The sequence below is a fragment of the Sinohyriopsis cumingii genome, chromosome 16, assembly GCF_028554795.1.
Source record: "Sinohyriopsis cumingii isolate HCF-2022 chromosome 16, ASM2855479v2, whole genome shotgun sequence".
Taxonomy (NCBI): Eukaryota; Metazoa; Mollusca; class Bivalvia; order Unionida; family Unionidae; genus Sinohyriopsis; species Sinohyriopsis cumingii.
The window spans coordinates 63,486,150-63,507,533 of NC_142976.1; the positions used below are offsets into that span (position 1 = coordinate 63,486,150).

At 33.8% G+C, this 21,384-nt stretch overlaps 1 protein-coding gene across 5 annotated transcripts in view; it reads right to left on the reverse strand.

The window, feature by feature from the left end:
* Positions 1-21,384, reverse strand: part of LOC149780578 (lysophosphatidylcholine acyltransferase 2-like) — a 50,327-nt gene that overhangs the window by 17,638 nt on the left and 11,305 nt on the right. For 4 of the 5 annotated variants that reach the window (XM_089937691.1, XM_089937693.1, XM_089937694.1 and 1 more), the window contains exons 3-8: positions 20,694-20,914; positions 14,572-14,745; positions 9,751-9,809; positions 8,194-8,228; positions 6,832-6,886; positions 4,437-4,519 (exon numbers count right to left, since the gene is read on the reverse strand). In XM_089937691.1, coding sequence (XP_089793817.1) covers positions 4,437-4,519; positions 6,832-6,886; positions 8,194-8,228; positions 9,751-9,809; positions 14,572-14,745; positions 20,694-20,914 — 627 coding nt within the window. The remainder of the gene's footprint in view (positions 1-4,436; positions 4,520-6,831; positions 6,887-8,193; positions 8,229-9,750; positions 9,810-14,571; positions 14,746-20,693; positions 20,915-21,384) is intronic. The other variant, XM_089937695.1, reaches the window with a different exon arrangement.

Genomic DNA, 21,384 nt, shown 5'->3' on the forward strand with positions numbered 1-21,384 from the left:
TGGATATCTCCAAGTAAACAATGGATTTATATTATAATTCTGGATGAAAGAAAATTATTAACACTATTTACAATCTTTGGATTTACTTACACCTTCCCCATGAATTATCTTACAGTTAAAGCAAATAGGAGCGAGATGTGGGGTGAGTAACATCTGCTCAAAATGAATATATATAAAAACAATGTAACAACTTTGAAGTAAATTTTGAAGAAAAAAAATTTATGAGCCTTAATTTTCAAGCAGAAAAAAAGTATGTGGGGTAACAATGTTTTAGATAGTTGTATGGGCATACAGCACTGCAAACAGCTGTAGTCTGCTACTTCTGGATCACTGACAATTGTGAGAAACTGCTTGAGTGTTGAGAGAAATACCCAACAAACTTTCTTTAAATCTTAATAATAATTTGGTTTTCTTTAGCAATAACTGATTAAAAGAAGTATTCTTCAAGCAAATCTCTTGTGTTTTTACCTTCTATGTTTATCCTACCCAACGCCCATACTCTAAACTATCATGTACATCTAACGCACTCAGACTGCAAGGATGCGACTCAAATGCTGCCCTCCACTCAAACTTTATACACTCTGACCCCAATCCATAACCTCTGTGACCCCTGATGTCACGGATTTGAAACACAGGCTCCAGATACTGAAAGGTATTATGTGAGAAACTCAGCTGATAAAGAAAGCCGAGACACCTCATGACTGTCAATATGTTTAGTACTCCTACATCATAACTGTGAGTGTTTATAATGAGTAACTCAGGTGAGATGCAAATTATCAACAATTATTGGATATTTGTTAAGAATTTCAGCTCACAAATGCTACAAATGATGAACACTTGTTTGAATAGATGGTATATCAAGAGGCTCTGCAAGGGATATAAAAATAAAGTTGGACACATCTACAACTGAGGGCTGTTACACAATGATATGATATGATATATGATATGATATGATATATGGTATGAAATATAGCATAAGATATAATATAATGATATAACATAACATAACATAACCTAACATGACGTAACTTAATATAATATATAATGGAGGCATATATGGTTAAACGGTAGGGGTATTAACAGTTTCTCTGTCCCCAGAAGGAAGGAAAAGACCATGGGGTATGACCAAGAGGTGCTCTGCAGTCTAACACATGTTAACTCTGGAATCATTGATTATATCAGCAATTTCTTAAATATGTGAGACAAATTTGGTGTTATTTGAATTTTTTTTAAATCCCCCTATACCCCTTTGTCCCACCCCATGGGGTGAAATTAATTTTTTTTACAGTGTTGAAATAATCTAAAAACACAGGAATATCAGTGACCCAAGTTTTGCATCTCTATTTCTAATGGTATGGGATTTCTAGGTCATTACACACATATATATGTATAGATATCCCAGAATGCCTCTTTGAAAGTGTAAGAATAAAAACAGCCAGTGCTTTAACAAGACATCATGTGGACAAATAAATAGATTATTAAGTGATCATAAATTGGACAGAAGAAACTGAAATCAATTATAAAACTATATCAAATTCCAAACGCTAAATCTAATTATCCTTTATGTTCCTGAAATGACAGTTAAGAGGATGGGCAATTAGAGTCAACAACTCCCATAAATGTTGTCATGGAACACTGAAATTGAATTCATTCCAGGTCTCACAATGAGTACACAATTAGTTAAAATCCAGCAACCTCTGTAAATGTGATGCCATGGAAATCAAACTAAGAGGTTAGGGCAGACTTGGGCAATAAATTCTGTGAAACAAGGCTAGAGATCAAACTTGAAGCATAGGGAAAACTGGTGCAACAAATTCTGTGAATGATAACATAAAAATGCTAGAATGCCAGAAATCAAACTTATTCTGAGGCTAATCAATATAATCAATATCAATGCAATCAATCAACCAGTAAAAAGCTGTATGCCAAATGCAACTGAAATAAATAACTTCTTGATCAAATTATGCTGCTGAAATCCAGGTTTGGAGGATGAGCAGTCATGAAAAATAGCAAACTACAGTTGATAATGTAGAACGCTGGATGTCATTCAAAGACTCAACAATTTAAAGCTTCAGCAAAACTGGGTTACAATTTAACAACTCTTACAAAGTTATGATGCAAAATTGGGTTATAATATACAAATCCTACAAGTGATGATGCAAAATTGGGTTACAATTTAACAAGTCTTACAAAGTTATGATGCAAAATTGGGTTACAATTTAACAAGTCTTACAAAGTTATGATACAAATCCCAAGGTAGGGAGACAATCAGGGTCATAACTCCTTTAAAAGATGACATAAACAGGGGTCAAGCTAGACTTGAATTGTAGGGAGAAGTGACTTCTTTTGGAAAGAAGTGTGACCTGAACAGGGAGAAGTGGGATCAAAGCAAGACTCGCGTGCGTGTGTTCTTTTCATTCTCTTACTTCAATTATACCATCTATTTCCCAGTATACATATTTGCATATAACACTGGTTTTAAGCAATACTTGATTTTCAAGTAGAAACTTTTCGGCGTTCTATTAATATTAAAAACACATATGGTGCATGTTTAAAAACTATCATATTCATATTTCAGTGTATTTTTACAATATGACTTAAAATGAGAACAACAGAAGCCATTGTAATGAATTTAACCGATTAACTAGATTACAGTATTGTAATTACAATTAATTAAAAATGATTAATTAACTACCCTTAATCAAGAATGTTTCTTTTTACTTTCTGAAAGTTCATTATAAAATAGCATTTGAAAAGATTTCTAAACTTGTTTGAAACAACCCCTGTACCATGTACATAGCAAATGTAAACGCCTTTCAGATCATACTGTTCGTCCTAATTTCTTTACCATAACTGTTCATAGACAACACACGGAAGAATTAAAGTCAGTATATGAATGAACTAAACCCTTTTTTTCAAACTGAATCAACGCAGCAACATGCAAGTGCATCTGTTTTTAGAAAGAGGGGTTTTCTTAATGTAACCACTCACTTTATAGCTTAATTACAACAGTCCATTGACGGGATTGCAAATTCAAAATTTTATTATTTGTCTATGTACTTAGTGTAACATTAGGCAGTGGTTAGATAGTATTTAACTTTGCTGTTCGTTTTTTTACCCCTCGTATTTTCACAAAAATGAGTGAACTCAGAATACAACCATGACCTTACAGCATCTTGAGAATTCCACAACAAAGCATTGTCCCAGAAATTTCTGACCTACATAAATGAATTTTAAAGCTAAATCTTTAATAATGTAATATATTTAGACTCTGCATTCTGTGAATTGTACATTTTCCTGAATATATTTGCCCAATGGTTTACGAAAAGAGACAATCTAATAAAATGGTACTTTCCATACCAGCAATGTCTGCCATTATTTCCCCAAGAAAGTTCCAAACCGAATTTTATCAAGAAAATAATGTACACGTGGCAGTTGAAATATTCATGTTACCAAATCTATTCTTAAAACTCAAACTGCTATTTACATAAGTTTAAGTTTCAAAACATAAGTTTGCATGTTCATATCATCAAGGATAACTTGTGGAAATTGGGCAGTAATAGTTGCTAACTTACTCAGGAAATGGTTAATGGTCAATCAGCTATCAAAGCACATCCCTGTGAATGTGCAAGAGTTTGTATGTCAGCGTAATTGATATCAACACCAACTATTTGACGGCTTGAAGCCTACATTTCGCCTGAAGCTATATACAACATAACACTGGAACTAGGCAAGGGACCATCTAAAAAAGGATGGTCATTAAATATTCCACTAACAATGTTCACAATCACCCTTTTTAACAGTAAGATGCAAAATCCTCATGGTTTTATTAAAAGCCCAAACAAAACTATATCAAGCTTTGTGAAATGAATTAATGTTTATCACGTTAAATGATAAATATTAAAGGCAATCATTTGCTGCTGTGACCGTGACATTCAAGGGCAGGAGACACGACTCTGGAATGGGATATGATGTCCAGTTATGATATAACTGGTTAAAGTTTCATTAAAATATCTTCACTGGTTCAAAAGTTATACAACAAACAAGAATACAAGTCCTAGTAACATTTTTCCTTGCTGTGACCTTCATCTTGAAGCAAGTGGCATGGATCTGACATACAAATGACTATCTATACATGATATACTTGGGCAAAGTTTCATGAAAATCTCTCCAACCGTTACAAAGTTAAGGGCTGGATAAGCAAATGTTAATGTCCTCATGGATTGATAGATGCCATTCCATAATTTTCCCTAAGAAAGTATATAAACAGTATATAAAAAATTAATTGGTTGACTTGGGAGTCTTTTTTTTTGTTGTCAGCTTCACCCTCATTCACCAATATATCAGCAACCAAATGGCTGCTGTTCAAATTGTCATAATTTACTTCACAATTATTGTACAATAAATCTAGTTTAAACTTCAGAAGACATACTCACTCTGACATCTTCTGGCGAACATTACTGGCAAATAGCTTGGGATCTTTTTTTTCTTCTTCATTGGGTACATACACTGGCAAAAACTGCAATTGGAAGAATTTCTTTTAAATTAATCATCACTTTAATAAAATTCAGGGTTAGGACCTAAAAGACAATATATAAAAAGGTACAATGCAACTTGCAAAAATGTACTTGAAATGAGTAAAAGTGTGTGTGTGTGTGTGTGTGTGTGTGTGCGCATGCATGAGTATGTGTGTGAGATTTGGATTTTTAATGTAGCTTTAACAATTTTTCAGTCATATCACTACGATGTCTGCAGTGTAGCAGTTTATAGTGATGGGGGCATCATGCCACAGACATGCAGCATGATGTCTCACCCAATCATATTATCCTGACACCAGTCCTATCACTAACTTCTTGAAGCTGAGTGCTCAGCAAGGCAGCTATTAGAATTTTTATAAATCTTTGGCATGACTTGGCCCAGATACGAACCCGGGACCTTCCACATCTGAGGTCGATGCTCTAACCACTAGGCCATCAAAGCAGACCAGCTACAACTACGATGCAGTTTCTCTTAAAACCAAAGAGTCACAAATCCTATTTTGTTATATAGTAGTATCAAAATTTTATGTATCATGTGCTTCATTCTATGAAGGAATATACTCTACGACTACCATGGACAGGGTTATAATAAAGCAATACTGTATATGCATCACATGCTTCATAATAAGGTAGTCTCACTATAATGCAATATACTCTGTGACTCCCATTTATAGTGTTATCATGAGGAAGTACTGTACATACATTGTGTATATCATTATTAAGCAGTCTCACTATAACAATATACTCTGAGTCGCATTTGCAGTGTTATAATAAGGTAGTACTCTATATGTATCATGTATTTTGTTATAAGGTACCCTCACTATAATACAATATACTCTACAACTCCAATAGTGTTATAATGAGTGCTGTATATGTATCGTGCTTCATTTTAACATGGCCTCACCATAGAGTAATATAATCTATGGCTTCTATGACATCATTTTAATGAAGGAGAACTTTTCATGTATCATGTACTTCATAATGTGGCAATCACAAAAAGTGGTACACTCCATGGGTCCCATGTGACAGCATTAAAATAATGGAGTTCTGTATAGGTATCAAGTACGGCATTATAAGGCGATTGCACAATAAGGCAGTATATTCTATGGCTGCCATGGACTGTATTATAATGAGTACTATATTATATCATATACTTAAAAAATAAGGCAGTCTTGCTATAATTCAGTATACTACACTTTATCGCTGCCATGGACAGCATTATAATGAGGGAGTAGTGTACATGTATCATATACTTTGCAATAAGGCAGTCACTATTATATAGTATACTTTATGGTTCATATGGACAGCATTATAATGAGGAAGTACTGTATATGTATCATATATTTCATAATAATGCAGTTTCATAATAATGCAGTCACACTATTATACAGTATACTGTATGGTTGATATGAACAGCATTATAATGAGGGCATACTATATATATATATATATATATATAATACTTCATAATATGGCAGTTTCATAATAAGGCAGTCACTATTATACAGTATACTTTATGGCTGCCATGGACAGCATTATAGTGAGGGAGTAGTGTATATGTATCACATACTTCGTAATAAGACAGTTTCATAATAAGGCAGTCATGCTATTATACAGTATCCTTTATGGTTGATATGGACAGCATTATAATGAGGGAGCACTGTATATGTATCATATGCTTCATAATAAGGCAGTCTCACTATAAGGCAGTATACTCTATGGCTGTAATGGACAGCATTATAATGAGTGCATACTGTATATGTATCACTTACTTCATAATAAAGCAGTCTCACTATACTGGGGTATACTCTATGACTGCAAGCATGGTTGAGTTATAATTTGGTATTTTGTATATAAAACCATGCAAGTAAAATATCTATTGAGCTGAAACCATACAAAAGATATCTTTCACTAGTGAAGAGCTATGGCTAAATTATTTAAGAAGTTTTGTTTTAGAACTATTAAAATTAACTTAAGATTATACAAAGGAATCAATGATTGAACCCATATTATATGAGAGGTGGCAGTATAATGAGTGGTCTTAATAGTAAGGAGCAGTTGCTTTTTTGGTACAGTATCTTTCTGTGTGATCTTTTGCACAGTGTCATATGTGTTCTTTGGACCAAGCAGACATCATAAGTCTTCTGGTGAAAACTCCATGCATTATTCTTTTTCATTGGATTGGATTTATTGTGGACTTTTAGAATTATCAGGTTTTAAGACAAAAAATATAATGTAAAATCTGATCTCCCAGTAGGCTTAAGTTTCAAAAAAATTGTTCCAATATACTTACCTCTATCTCAAGATTTGTATGAAACTGACATAAAGTCAGCCAGAACTGGCAAAACCTGTGAATAAAAACAAAACATAAAAAAAGAAACAGTTAATGACTCACAAAAACAAGAAATGTTGGATCAACTTTTTTATATATATTCTCCTTCATGATATTTTTATAATTTAATATATGGGCTGAAGTGGCAGAACTGAATCAACCTTTGTTTATTTGCATATTTTACAGTTAACAGAAAATAAAATAAAAAAGCAAAGAGTTAAAAACTTGGCATATAACATACAAGACTTGTGTGAGGCAATGAGAAATAAAATTCAATTTATACAATCAAAATCACTATGTACTAACTAGTCACTGAGATGTCATGATCCATAAAAAATCATGTATCCTGGAAGCATCTCTGTTTAAGTTCTTTACAGATGAAATCTTGACCACTTTTTGCATGGAGTTTCTCTGCTGATCTGATAATACTTCCTGTTTTTCATGCAGGGAATAAGCTACCTTAAGTTTGGATTGGTGGTTTTTGTCTAGCCTGGACCAGAACAAACAATAATGACCAATGAGAATCAATTAAACATATTTCATTGCATGAGACACCAAAAGTGTAGCTTTCAAATTCAAACAAAGTAGACAAGATACAAATCAAAATAGAACATCGCATAAAAGCAGTTATTCAGCGTGAGTAAAGTACTTCATTATACATCAGAACACATCTGGAATTGTCTCCTTATGCTGAACATGCTGTTGGGATACGATAAACAGCATGGAATTGGCAAGGAGGGGTAGATTCAAACCATGTTACTTAGTGTTTATTTGTAGGAGGATAGTGAGTTTTCTCAATGGCCTTTTTTGTTTTTACTACCAAAAATACATGCCTGCACCTGCAAAAGATGTCTCAGAAGAATTCTCAATTTAAATAATTACAAGGCATATGACTAATAATTATTCATGACTGCTGAAGACTAAAATAACTTGCATGCTGTCAGTATCATTTTGTATCGATTTTCCACAACTTGTATTGATGGGTGTATCAGTACCAAAAAAAAATGTATGCACTGATGAATCATTTCACCCCTAATGAAAACCCAAAGTTGATATGACCATGGTGATATGACCATCCATTCAAGACAAGTAGTGATAACAAAATTTTCAAGATGGCATTATGGCAGCAATATTGGATGTCCATGCAGGACCTATTTTCAATTAGGACCAACAAGACCATTAGATGAATGTGTGTGCAAAGTAACCATCCAAACTGTTTAGAAGTCTAACAATAATTTGTTCTAATAGACAGATAAACAACTGGTGATGGACAAAAGACCATCCTATAAGAACAGTAGAGCTAATAAAACAATGGTCACTTACGCTCCAGGTCCATCCCATGTCCAAGTTACTGTGTCCTACAAGCATAAAAAAATTCTCTTTTAAGCTACATATCTCCATGGTTAACATATTCAATTTATGAACACAAAGGTATAAGTGTGAATCCTACATAGGATCAGCCTGAGCTGGCTACCACAGTGTGTCCTTAGCTAAGGCACTTTACTCCAGTTGTCTAGGCACTAAATAAAAACATCTGTGTGCTGCTTTGCCACAAAACACCACATTAGATACACACCTATCTAAAACATATATATCTATCAATTAATCCACGCACAGCTGTGTATTTATAGCTAATGCTCAAACAGTGAAATCGATACAGATCTGTCAAATATCTGCACTGTAAGGCCAGTATTGCAATTACTGTGAGTGGATGTAAATTGTCTACTGCAATTCAACGTTATAACTCTGAAAGGCAATGATGATTTGCACCATTCTGATTTTGGCAGTAATCCAATGATATAACTTTGCCATGCAATGACTGTTTGCACAATTCTGACTTGGGTTGTAATTCAGTGATATAACTTTGCCAGGCTATAACTGTTCCCATTATTCTGACTTTGGCTGTAATTCAATGTTATAACTTTGCCAAGCAATGACTGCACCATTCTGATTTTGGTTGTAATTCAATGCTACAACTTTGCCAGGCAATGACTGTTTGCATCATACTGACTTTGACTGTAATTCAATGCTATAACTGCCAGGCAATGAATGTTTACACCATTCTGAGTTGGCTGTAATTCAATACCAGGCAATAAGTGTTTGCACCATTATAACATTGACTATCTATCTCCCTGCTGACAGACAGACAGGCATATATATCAGATAGACAAATAAAAAGATAAAATGATTAATGTCTAAAACTATTTTTATGATGCATCAATATCTGATTTTAAAATAAAGTGTTTGTATGAAATCCATTCTGACTTTCAATAATTTATCGGCATTGTGCATGATGCCTCACTTCACCTGGAATAAATATTAATTTGAAGAAGACATTTTAGTTGATTTTGATCTTTTACTGCAAAAACGATTTCAATTCTGCAAATTAATTTGATCCACTTAATAACATTGTAATGCATGATGTACAATGATCTTTTATTCATGAGCATTCCTTTCCTTAAACTACATGCCACTAATATAGATAGTTCCCGAATGACGTCATCAGCCTCATCAGCCACCATATGTGGTCAGCTGGCAGATTTACCGTTGACTTTATATGGTGTTTGGAAGCTGAAATACATTCACTGAATCTCAAGATATGTTTCCAAAAATTATATACATAAATAGAACACAAATCAAGCTTTCTGATAGTATCAATATTTGTGATTTACAAGCTGACTTTGCTTCAGTTGTTAAAAAAGGTAAAATTTGGTGATCGCATATAGGAGAAACTGCCAGGTTGCCCATCATCCAGGTAAAATGGGTAGAATATTGTCTGCTAGTGACATTATCAGGAAGCATCTACGAACAAAATCTTTGAAAACTTATTTTTGAGGTACATACATGGAAAGAAGTGTACCTTTGTGTTCATTCACTCACCAGTCTGTTGGAATATCGTAAACACATAGGCTGAACTGGAACTCCTGGATGGAATGCACCTAGTGAACAAAAAACACTATTTTTGAAAAGAATATCTCAGTAGAGCTCAATATAACATTCAAATAAACTGGGCATTTCACTCCACTGTTGGGAACTGCATTTTCAGAAATTCAAATATTTATGTAAACAATGCATTCAGTGAAAAACCATCAGTTGTACAAGGAATTAATTTCATTCAGTGTGAAAGCCATCAGTTGTACAAGGAATTTATTTCATTCAGTGTAAAAATCATCAGTTGTACAGTAAAAACTGTTATGAGCGACCTCTGCTATGAGCAACCACCTGTCATTTCCGACTACAATCGTAATGCACAGATCAATTTTATTATATAAACGCTGTCATAAGCGACCACCTGCTGAACGCGACCAGTGCCTGTGATGTCTTGGCAAAATATGCATTCTGACAATGCTATGAATGACAGCATCTGAAAAATGAGGATAAACTCCACCGACCACTCATACCGTTCTGAAAAAAATAAATAGGTTAGCTACCGATATCTCAAATTTTAAGGTATGTTTATAGTGTTTAATAGTTTCTGTTGTAAACCACTCTAAAGTACATGTAGATTATTATCTAGTCTGGTTTGTATGCTCCCTGCATTTTTCTCCACTATTCATATAAGGGAGAGCAACTCAGGAAGCATATGGAGCAAGGAACCAGACTAATTATTCCCACACTCAGCCTGCTTCCCAGCCTTATCGTAGATCATATGTGTGAGTAGGACCCAGCATCCCTATGAATGACTGTATTGTGAGGACACAGACACCACTGACCTATATGTAATCAATTGTTACAAGGACTGCTTGATTAGTAATGAATGTTCTGATCAAAAACATAAAAGGAATATAAAAAATAAAAAAAATAAAAAGGATTGTGGCAACCGGTGATAGATGCTCCAGTCCATAAACCAGGTTAATGTACATGTCATGAATTGCCATTGTAGTGTCAAAATTGACATAGTGGTTGCATATATTTTTAGAGTAAATACCTATTGCCTGGGGTGGGTGGGTGAATAAGGTCACTGTAGAATCATTTGCGGGATTCAATTGATAGTATTCAAGACTTGTGATGTTTGTTGTTTCCCCCCACCCACCCGTGTTAAGTGATTACATCCCAATCACACATCTGTCATCTATTCAAGTTGGTGCAACCGGGTTACACACTTTGTTTATTGAGTTAATCCCTGTATGTCTTCTTTGAATGAAGCCACTTACTTTTGTCTCTGAGTAAATGGTTCTGTTTCTGGATGAGATAATTGCTTCTTTTTATTTCATTAATTGTTAGATATGCAATGGACATGTATAGATTTTTCATATTTTCCCAAAGCCCAGACAAAACCATCTTTACATTCAATATTACAACTGAGACTAATAATGTAAACACCTAGAACCTTAATTACAATGGACAAACCTCCAACTAAAAAGAAACAAATTTTAAGACTGGAGAAAATAATTACTGTAACTGAAAGAAGTGAAAAAGAGCATACCACTTGCAAAAAAAAGTGGTTTAAACATCAGTAAAACAAATTTAGTTTGTTATAAAGGAAAAGGAGTAAATCAGAAACCATTTAATATGCTAAAATATGTGATCTTCAAATTTAATGTGATTTCATGTTTAATGATTGAAGTATATCTTTATTGCTATACAATTTTGTTTTTAGATGAATGCATACAATATTTTAGCAAGAACTATTAATAAAGAACAGAATATACGTACAGTGGTTGTGGTTCTTTTTCTTTAAATTGTTCTGAAACTGGACCTTGGAAACTGGTCTTTTTGTACACACCTGCTATGAGAGACCACCGGTCTTGAGAGACCACTTTTTTTTGGCAGAAGGGGTGGTCTCTCTTAACAGGTTTTACTGTACAAGGAATTAATCTCTTTCAGTGTAAAAGCCATCCAATGTACAAGGAATTAATTTCAATACCTTAAAAATACTCTGACAAGCATGCTTTCCACAAAACTTACTGCTTAGTTTTTATCTGTATACTTAATGTAGAATTATTCTTATTTTCTACCATGTCTTAGTCCGATGAAAATTCACCAAGAAAACTATCCAGTGAGACCTATAAAAGTCACAATGAAAAGTCACCAAGACAACTGTCCACTGAGACATATAAAAGTCACCAACAGACTGTACAAACTAGAGCTGGTTCACTAGTCCATACATGACAGAGTGCAGATTTGAGTCATATCCACAATGAGGGTATTAAATAAAATGATATGATGACTTTCACCTGAATAGTTTCCTTATTTTTTTCAATGGTGACATATTCTTCTTCTGTTTTTACCACAGAGATTTTTATATCTATAGGTGATTAATATAGTTTTACAGGTGATAATTATAATTTTACAGGTGAGTAATACAGTTTACAGGTGAGTAATATAGTTTTACAGGTGAGTAATATAGTTTTAAACAAATGTTATTTGTTACATTAATGTCAGTAAGTTAATGAAGAGCTAAAAAGTGGATCTCCCAATTTTCAACAATTTAAATTGCAGACATGATTTATCATTTGCTTTGTCACTGAATGATTTTGTTGTTGTAGGGTTTAACGCCATTTTTCAGCACACGATAGGCTATACATGGCGGCCAGTATTAATGGTGGAGGAAGAACCCGGGAAATACCCGGAAAGAACCACCAACCCTCGAGAAGCTACTGGCAAGCTTTCTCACATATCCACATTGGCCGAATCCGAGACTCGAACCCATGCAGACAGAGGCGAGATGGTGTCACTGAATGAAGTACATTAAGTTGTATTCAGACTGTCAAAAAAGTAATCATTATTTTTCTGTCTAAAGACATGCAGAACTCTAAACTTCTGAAGAAAATGTAGACTATAATGTAATGGTAGTAATTCTACATAACATACAACAGGTATTATTTTATACATTTATAATTATTATCCATTGTTATGTGTCCAGCCCATCTGTAAAATAAAATATATGAATATTCACATCCTTATTACACACACTGGTATTGTCATTTAGCTTGTAAAATATGAGCACATATAAAAAAATAAAATGGAACATTTAACAACAGTAAGAGATTTTTCAACAGCTGGAGAATAATCAATGTTATAGAAGGCAATGGCAATATGATATACATAAATTGGACATAATAAAGTTGTGATAATCATGGTCTTCAATCAAATTAAATCTTAACAAGAGTCCCTCGATTGATGCTCTACTGGCCAAAAAGAATTTACAGGAATTCAAAATATGACCATTTATCCCTTTTAACTGAAAGGTGTTGAAGCTGTCTCTATTCTTCAGCAATAACAAGAATTTCAATTAGCTGTGGTGGAATACTGCTTGGCAAATGGACATCAGTTTTATTTAGAACAAACAAGACATAAGAAATCTTCTGGTGGAAACCTCATGTTGATATGACTTCCTGTGTTTGAGGAAGACTGTCATAGTGGCCATATTTAAAATCAGACTGGCAACATTTCCATTTAGAACCCACCAGACATCATAAGAAGACTGTTTGGTGAAAGAACATTTCAATATTACCAGTCATTTTGGAAAAGTGATGATAACTAGACTCTCAAAATGGCCATTGTGACAACCATATTGAATGTCATCAGATCAGTCTCATTTATGATCAACTAGACATCATATGAAGTCTTTTAGCAAATATACCATGCTAATATTACCATACTTTTTAAAATAAGCATGGTGGCAGGCATATTGGATTGCAACTGGCACCATTTTTTTAATTTAGAACCAACTAGACATCTTAAGGAATCTTCTTGTGAAAACCAGTCTTCATTCTGGAGTAGTGATAAAAAGATTTTTGAAATTTCCACTGTGGAGGTCATACTGGAGAACAGATCAGCACCATTTCATACAGGACCAACTATACATTATATGAAGTCTTATTGTGAAAACCGCATGCTGATATGACCATCCATTCAGGAGGAGTGGCAATTAAAACATTTTCAAAATGGGCACTGTAGTGACCATACTAGCCATCAGATCGGCACCATTTCATTTAGGACCAACTTGATATCATAAGAAGTCTTTCAGTGAAAACCTTATATTGACATGATAGAAATTTTTCAAGATGGCCACAGTGGTAGCCATCCTGGATGTCTGAGTGGCACCATTTTCATTTTGGACCAACAAGACCATGGGATGAATGTACATGTAAAGTTTCATGGCTATCTTACAAGTAGCCATGCAGAAAAGCTAAAACAAATTTGTGCTAACTAACAGATGGAAGGATGATGAGCAACAGACCATTCCATAATCTCTTCTGGTCCATGACCAGTCTGACCAGTCCATATCCAGTCTATGACCAGTCGAGCAAAAATTGTGAAAGTAAATGGAATCCCTACTGATGATCATTCAGTTATTTTCTAGTCTGTTTGCATTTATGTGCATAAATGAAAAAGTATGCCATAAAAAAGATTACAGTTATCTTCTACTTTTTAAAATCAAAATTGTAAAATTATCTTAAGGATTTATGGAAGCGAAAGGTAAGAAGAAAGTCAAGTTTTTATCAATTTTTAAATTAAAGTTTATGGGGAAATTTTCGCAATAATTTTTATTCTTAATTTGTTACCTAATTGTTTCTTGTTCTAATGTATAATTCATAAGTAATACCTGCTCTGACATTCTTAAAAAAAGGAAGAAAAACATGATCGATGCAGATCAATTTTAACTGGATACACTGCTTCTGAGAAGTGCTAAGTTAAACATCCCAATAATACTATATGATGCAACCCTCATGCTCTCAACATGAAAGAACTGACCTAGTTTAAAAGTAATCAAACAGCTCCTGTTGGTACATGTACCCTCAGGGAAAAGAATAATTTGCGGCCACTCTCCACGTGTTTGAACTCGTCTCTGGATCTCTTTGATGGTACTTGTTCGTGAATTGTGATCCTCCCGCTTGACCCAAACTGGTTGGGCATAGGACATCAAACCTACAACAAGAAGTGACCTAGGTTTGGGCAACTTTGTATGCAGTCTTAATAAATGTCAGGTGCTTACTCACAAACATGAATATCCTGTAAATATATCGACTAGAACTGGGTAAAATAATAGACACTTAAGACTGAAAATTGGTCACAGTGAATTATTTTTGTTATAGTTAATTTAATCAGCTTGAAATCCATCCACATGTCAGTTTTCTTGACTAGGTGAAACTTAATCAAAGATATTACGACTTATACAGCTAAAAATATAAACGTGGCTAAGTATGAAAATTAGGCTTCAGTGGCCTAATGTTTGGTTTGGCTGAGTTGTTCTCTCTGAGATGTCTACCACTGCCAAGTTTTATGAGTGTAGGTGAAATGAGGTCCAAGATATTGAGTGCTTAAGAAATGAATAACTGAAAACAAAAAAGTTATTCAAACATGAAAATGAATTTATAATGACCTAATTTTGATATGACGGGATAATTCATCTTGATATGCATCCACATTGCAATTTTTCATAATTGTAGGTGAAGTAGGCTCTATTATGGATATAATGAACAGATAGCTAACACAGGGAATGTGCCAGGCTTCGCCAATGTTGCACATTGCGATTTGTTTTCCTTATTGGCAATAAAAAATATACCATCTGGTGATCTTTTTGGCAACAACATTTTTGGCTGTTAAAAATGTATATACAGTCTTGGATTTGGACTTGAGAAATTCAAAGGCACCATGACAGAAAGCCACAAACTTGGACAGGAAGCCGCAAACTTGCACTGGAATTTATTGTTACATAAACAAATACTTTGTATTTGTACATATATATATATGTACATACATGCACCACTCCCTCGATAACTTGCGATCTCGCTTGTAACGCGGTGTCCGGCATGGATCCCAATTTCCCCCAAAGAAAATATATTTTAAATATCTTTAAAATATGCTGAACGTGAAAAAATTAAGATAAGAATTGGTAAATTAAACCTTGATACATCACTCATTTTATCATCGAAAATAGTGATTAATGTCCATAAAGATAGAATCCATATTGTGAAATCTGCAAGTTCTAAATAAGACATCATATATTATGTAAAAAAATTTAATGATAAATAGTTGTCAATACACTGTAAATAAAGAGTCTGGTGAAATAGCAATCAATGAAAACTTCTGGTAAATGCTAACAGGTGACAACAGAGAAAGAAATAAATAAACACCAATTAAATGTTTTGCTATGTGAAAGTCACGTTCTAATCCTTTAATTCTGTTTCAGTGTAAACATTATAATTGCAACATATTCTGTTCTATGAAAACAAGAAAAGAGTCAATCGACCGTCACATCGAAACCTGTGAGTACTTATGTGAGAACCTAATTACATGCCGGCTTTGTTTTGATCAACAACTTGGGGAAGTGTTTGTTGCATTAAAAAATCAATTAAAAGAAACCCGTGTTGTTTTATCATTTTGAATACGTTTTTTGTATCAAATCAAATCAAGCAAGAGAGGTACAAAGAAAAAATTCAAAGGCATGCAAATTTGAGCATAAGTTCTTGTTGTCACTACCGTTATCACAATTCATTTCATTTGACCAATAGAAAATGGTTTCACATTTTTATACGGCAGCTGGAGACACAAAATGTTGACTATGTAAAGATCATACAGTTGAGAAATCTGCAGGAGTTTTCTCGGTGGCAGAGAAATCAAGGAGTAACACACAAAAAATTAACTGGTTCTTTCAAAATGTGAAGTTACCACCATGTCAGCTAATTCAGCGCGTCGGGTAATTCTGCACAACGATACGTCATTTATGTAAACATTGAATCACAGGCTATTTTTGTTCAAAAATCCATTTTGTATCAAGAAAGAATGCTTGTACTTTAATTAAGGAAAGTGATATTCATAATGTGTACAAAAATATCCAAAAATATCCTGCATTTCGACTCGAAATGCGTATGAAAATGTGAGTTCTAAATGTCAACATGAAGACCCACTTTATGACCTTCTTGAAGTGGTAACCCAGAAAATCCGATTTACTATGTATCTTTTAGAATCATACAAATAAAAACGTTATATAAAAGAGGGAAATGTATACCTTAAATAAGATGTTGTAAACACATTACATCCTATTCATTGTTGTTTCTCTTCCACATAATAGCTTATTTTTTTTAATAAAACATTGAACTTTACTAACTTTTTATAAGATTGGTTTAGTTTGCTTAATATCTCTTGCCATTTATTGGCATTTTTACCTTGAATTTTGTAAAAATAGCTATAAACCTGACTAATTACTCGAATAAACTGCTGACAGAAACTGTGTGCAGAATAGGCCGATATATCGAGAGTCAGGAAAACATGGGTGTGGTATCCCCTGTGTCAAAATTAATATTATTTTAAACAGAATATTCTGGTGATAATTGCCTCTTTTCAAATGGTAAGCACTGCCGTAGTTTATTTTCGTCAATCGGTCGAATTCAGTATGCATTTTGCTTCAATATTGGAGATGGAAACCTTAAGTGCCCAGAAATGCCTGACAGCATTGTATATTTTTCAAGCGTGTCACAAACGGCAAGTATTATCGTGTTAAAATTATGTTGTTTTAAATTTGTAGACCCATTCATGTTGGTAATGATTAACCCTTGTGATTTTTCATGTTACTTCTACCACAATCAAATCTATCTATATATCTATCGTTCATTCGACAATTTTTCTTGAAAAGAGTGTCGATCTTTTGTATTAATAAAACCTGTCTAATTTGGATCAAACAATAAAACTAGAATGTATCCAATTCAACACACAAATTAGTGATGTAGTACACAATGTGTGCAGTAGTATATGTGTTAAGCGAACGGAAACCATGTGGAATAATGTTTTTAATGATCTCCTCAATATACTGTAATTTATCCTGAAATTAATGTTGTTCTATGAGGAAAAAATAAACAAAATACACCATTATGAAGAGATATTTATTCACAGTTAATCTCAACACAATTATAAATTGCATATTCAACACTATAACCTGCCAACCCACCCCCACCCCCTTTTGCCTTTACGTCGATCCCTTTATTGGTTTTGGCTTTTTTTATAGGTCCCTTGGTAACTCGTGCCTCACTTATAGTGTGGTCAATGTTTCTGGACTCCGATGTGCGTGAGTTATCGAGAGAGAGGTGTATATATATATATACTAAGCATACGAATAAAAATTCTGTCTCCATGAATGTTTTACAATTATTTGATTTTTAGCGGCGCCTTCAATAACAACAAACTTAAATAAATGCATTGTTTAATTTTTCATAGTGACTGGAACATATTTATTGTGCTATGCAAATTTCCTGTTTGCAACAAAAATGTTCATGCTTACAATTGCTACCAATGGCAGTTGTAAAAAAGTTCCAATATTTTCAGACAATAGATATCTGGCTGTCGAGTTAAATGACGGTGGGACATCTCACAAAAATGTTAACACTTTTTAATTTGTTCACATGCTTTCATTTCCCTATGAATAGCTTCATCCCTTTGATAGCCTCGGCATCATGGTAGTTGTCTCTGGCTGACCCATATCTAGGCCAATTTAAGTACATGTACATGTAGCATATGAACAACTCTACATGCTGCTAGGATAATATATATCAGAGTGAATTATTTCAAGAAATGTGTTTGTTGACAATGGGATATCGATCAAATGAGGACTACCATTTTTTTAATATATGTTTTAGTTGCGTTTTCTAACATGATTTGACTGATACATGAATTTTCTAACCTATGATCAAATACTCAAATTCATGGATTTTTCATATGCATGTGTATTATTTAACACGTTGTGGAGAGTACTACACAAACGTAAGTTGTCAATATGTAAGTTTATTTCAGACTAGTTGTCTTCATTTAATCAAAATTTCCAATTTGTTTTCTCTGTGTAAATCCTAGTCACTGACAACAGGTCATCTCTTAAAAATTCCACTTGTATGCAAAATTTCAACTTATGTTTAGCCCCCCACCCCCTTATCTAAGCACTCATTTATGTCAACAATATTAATTTGGTCCTGAGGATGTTGAGATAAACAGACAGTACTGTATTACAAAATTGGCAACATTTTTTAAAAACTGGCAACAAACTATTGAGGTTTGCGATTTTTTGGGCGACAACTTTTATAAAACCAGTACCATCCAAGAGTACTATGAACATCATATTATATATACATCCAAAATCATGTGTAAAAGTCATCTAAGAAGGCACTGCTGACTCTGCAGATTATTGACTAAATTGGTATTTCTGATATCTGGTCAAGGTACTTGGTTCCAAATGAAAATGACTGCAGAAAAAATGATCTTCTTATTAGACATAAAATGACAGTGACTACCGACCTCTAGACCCAAGAATTTACACTTTTTTTCTCACTATCCTAAGTGTAAGCCTGCCACAAATTTTGAATAAGAAACCACTCCAAACGTTATTCTGCAAAACTCAATTTTGTAAAGCAACAATGACTCTGACCTTTGATATTTTGGTTCCAAAATATATAGTATTCTTCTTTACCCCAAGCACAATCTATCCAGAAAGTTTGGTCCATGTAAGTGAATAAATGCTATTGTCTAGAAATGACTTTTCTTCAAAGCAACCTTGACCCCTGGCCCCAAAATCAATAAGGTTTTCCATTACCCCAAATGCTAAAGTTTGGCACCTGTTAAATGGCAGAGAACTCTAGTTACATAGCTGAAAAGATATTGGTACTGGATGGATGTTTAAAGAATGAACAGCTAAAAATACTCGTCACCTGAATGTGCTAATTTCATCTAGTACCTAGCTTTGGTATGATACTGTTACTCTACCTGACATTTATCCACATACCAATTTTCAGAATAAATACAAGTGAAACAGTGCTAGGGATATGAGAGGGTAACAAAATTTTTGTGAGGGTAATGACTGAATAAACAGGCAAATATATTTCTGCACAGTTTTAATAGATTTTAATATTTTAATCCAGCAAAGATCCAAAATGATTATGATGCTCTTATGTATCTGGTTTAATAATAACTTTAATACTCTACCTATACTTTTATCAAAGTACAAACTGATTGTCTTGTCTGCAATAATGTTACGGAGCCTTAGTTACACACTACCAAAATGTGATCTTTAGATTTGATTTTTTGACCACCCTTTTGATGGGATGCTCTTCTGTGATGGGCTTATGTGCCACATCTTCTTAAACATTTTTTATGGAAAAAGAAAACAACAGAAACATAAATAAATATAAATAGTTTACTGAAAACACTTTAAACCAAATTCAGTCACTATTCTTGACTTCTGATACTTTGAACTGTCACCAGTATGGCTGCAAAGTACAGTTCTAATTTGATTCAAGTCTGATACCTAAACATGAGCAAATAATTAGCGGTCAACATAAAGCAAACCAGATGACCACAGCGACTTTCATGACATCAATGTTCCAACAGATACTGTATATCCCTTGGTAAACTTCTTTGCAGTGTCTGATAAGAATTTCATCCAAGGTATTTCTGATTTAAGCCAATTAAAAACTGGGAAATTAATGACTTTTTTTGCATGCAGCATGAAGTCATGCAATTCACATGAAAATCATGAGGGTTGGCAGGTCTGTATAACCCATGGTAAACTTCTTTGCATTGTCTGATAAAAATTCCATCCATGGCAGCAACAGATAATGCCAAATCCAAAACTTCAAACATTTACAATCCTCCTTAAAGCTGATCATTTGCACATGTGACCATAACTTTTGACCAATCTGATCTGTGATCCTTATAAATTGTATTTTACCCATGATGCAGTTGTGAACAAAGTATGATGAGAATGAGGATCCGTTGATACAAACAGGAGATAATGCTCTTTAAAAACTTTAATATAAAAGCTGACACTATCTCACACCTTTTGTTAGAACCACTGCAGATAGGAGAAAAATATGGCTTCAAAACAGAATACTTACTTCCAAGTATAAACACTGAAGAGTTCTCTTTCTTTGATACTGCAGATGGAAGCCCAGAGCAATAAAATATTGCTAGTGTATCAAAGAAACTGGAATGTGGTGCTCCACAAATAATGGGGGCCTCTGATGATGGTTTGGGTTCACCTTTGACCTTTACATTGTGAAAACCTATCACAAACACTATTGCACGTCCAATGTAGATAAAAGGAAGTTCAAAACACCTGGAAATTTTTTAAAAAATAGCATTTCAAAAAACACTTTGAAGGTGTATACCATACAAGTAAATATTAATCCTTTATTCACTACTTTCAATACTAAATGTAGCAAGGACTTTCTAAATGATGTCTGTTTATATATATGAGAGAGAGAGAGAGAGAGAGAGAGAGAGAGAGAGAGAGACAGACAGACAGACAGACAGACAGAGAAAGAGGCACAGGTGGGGCTCAACACAACAATACTGAATCTTGACTATACTGAGCCACTGAAAGGTAAACTCCAAAATGCTCATCTAATGAATTCAATAAAATGTACTTAAGAACATAAACCCTTCGAAATAAATGTACACATGTGGTACTACAACATAAATACTAAGAATGATAAATGGTAAATATGTGTAATATCTGTAAAGGTATATAAGAAAGATAACGGTAAAAATATTTAAAAAATCTTAAATACTGGATCAAATGTGTTT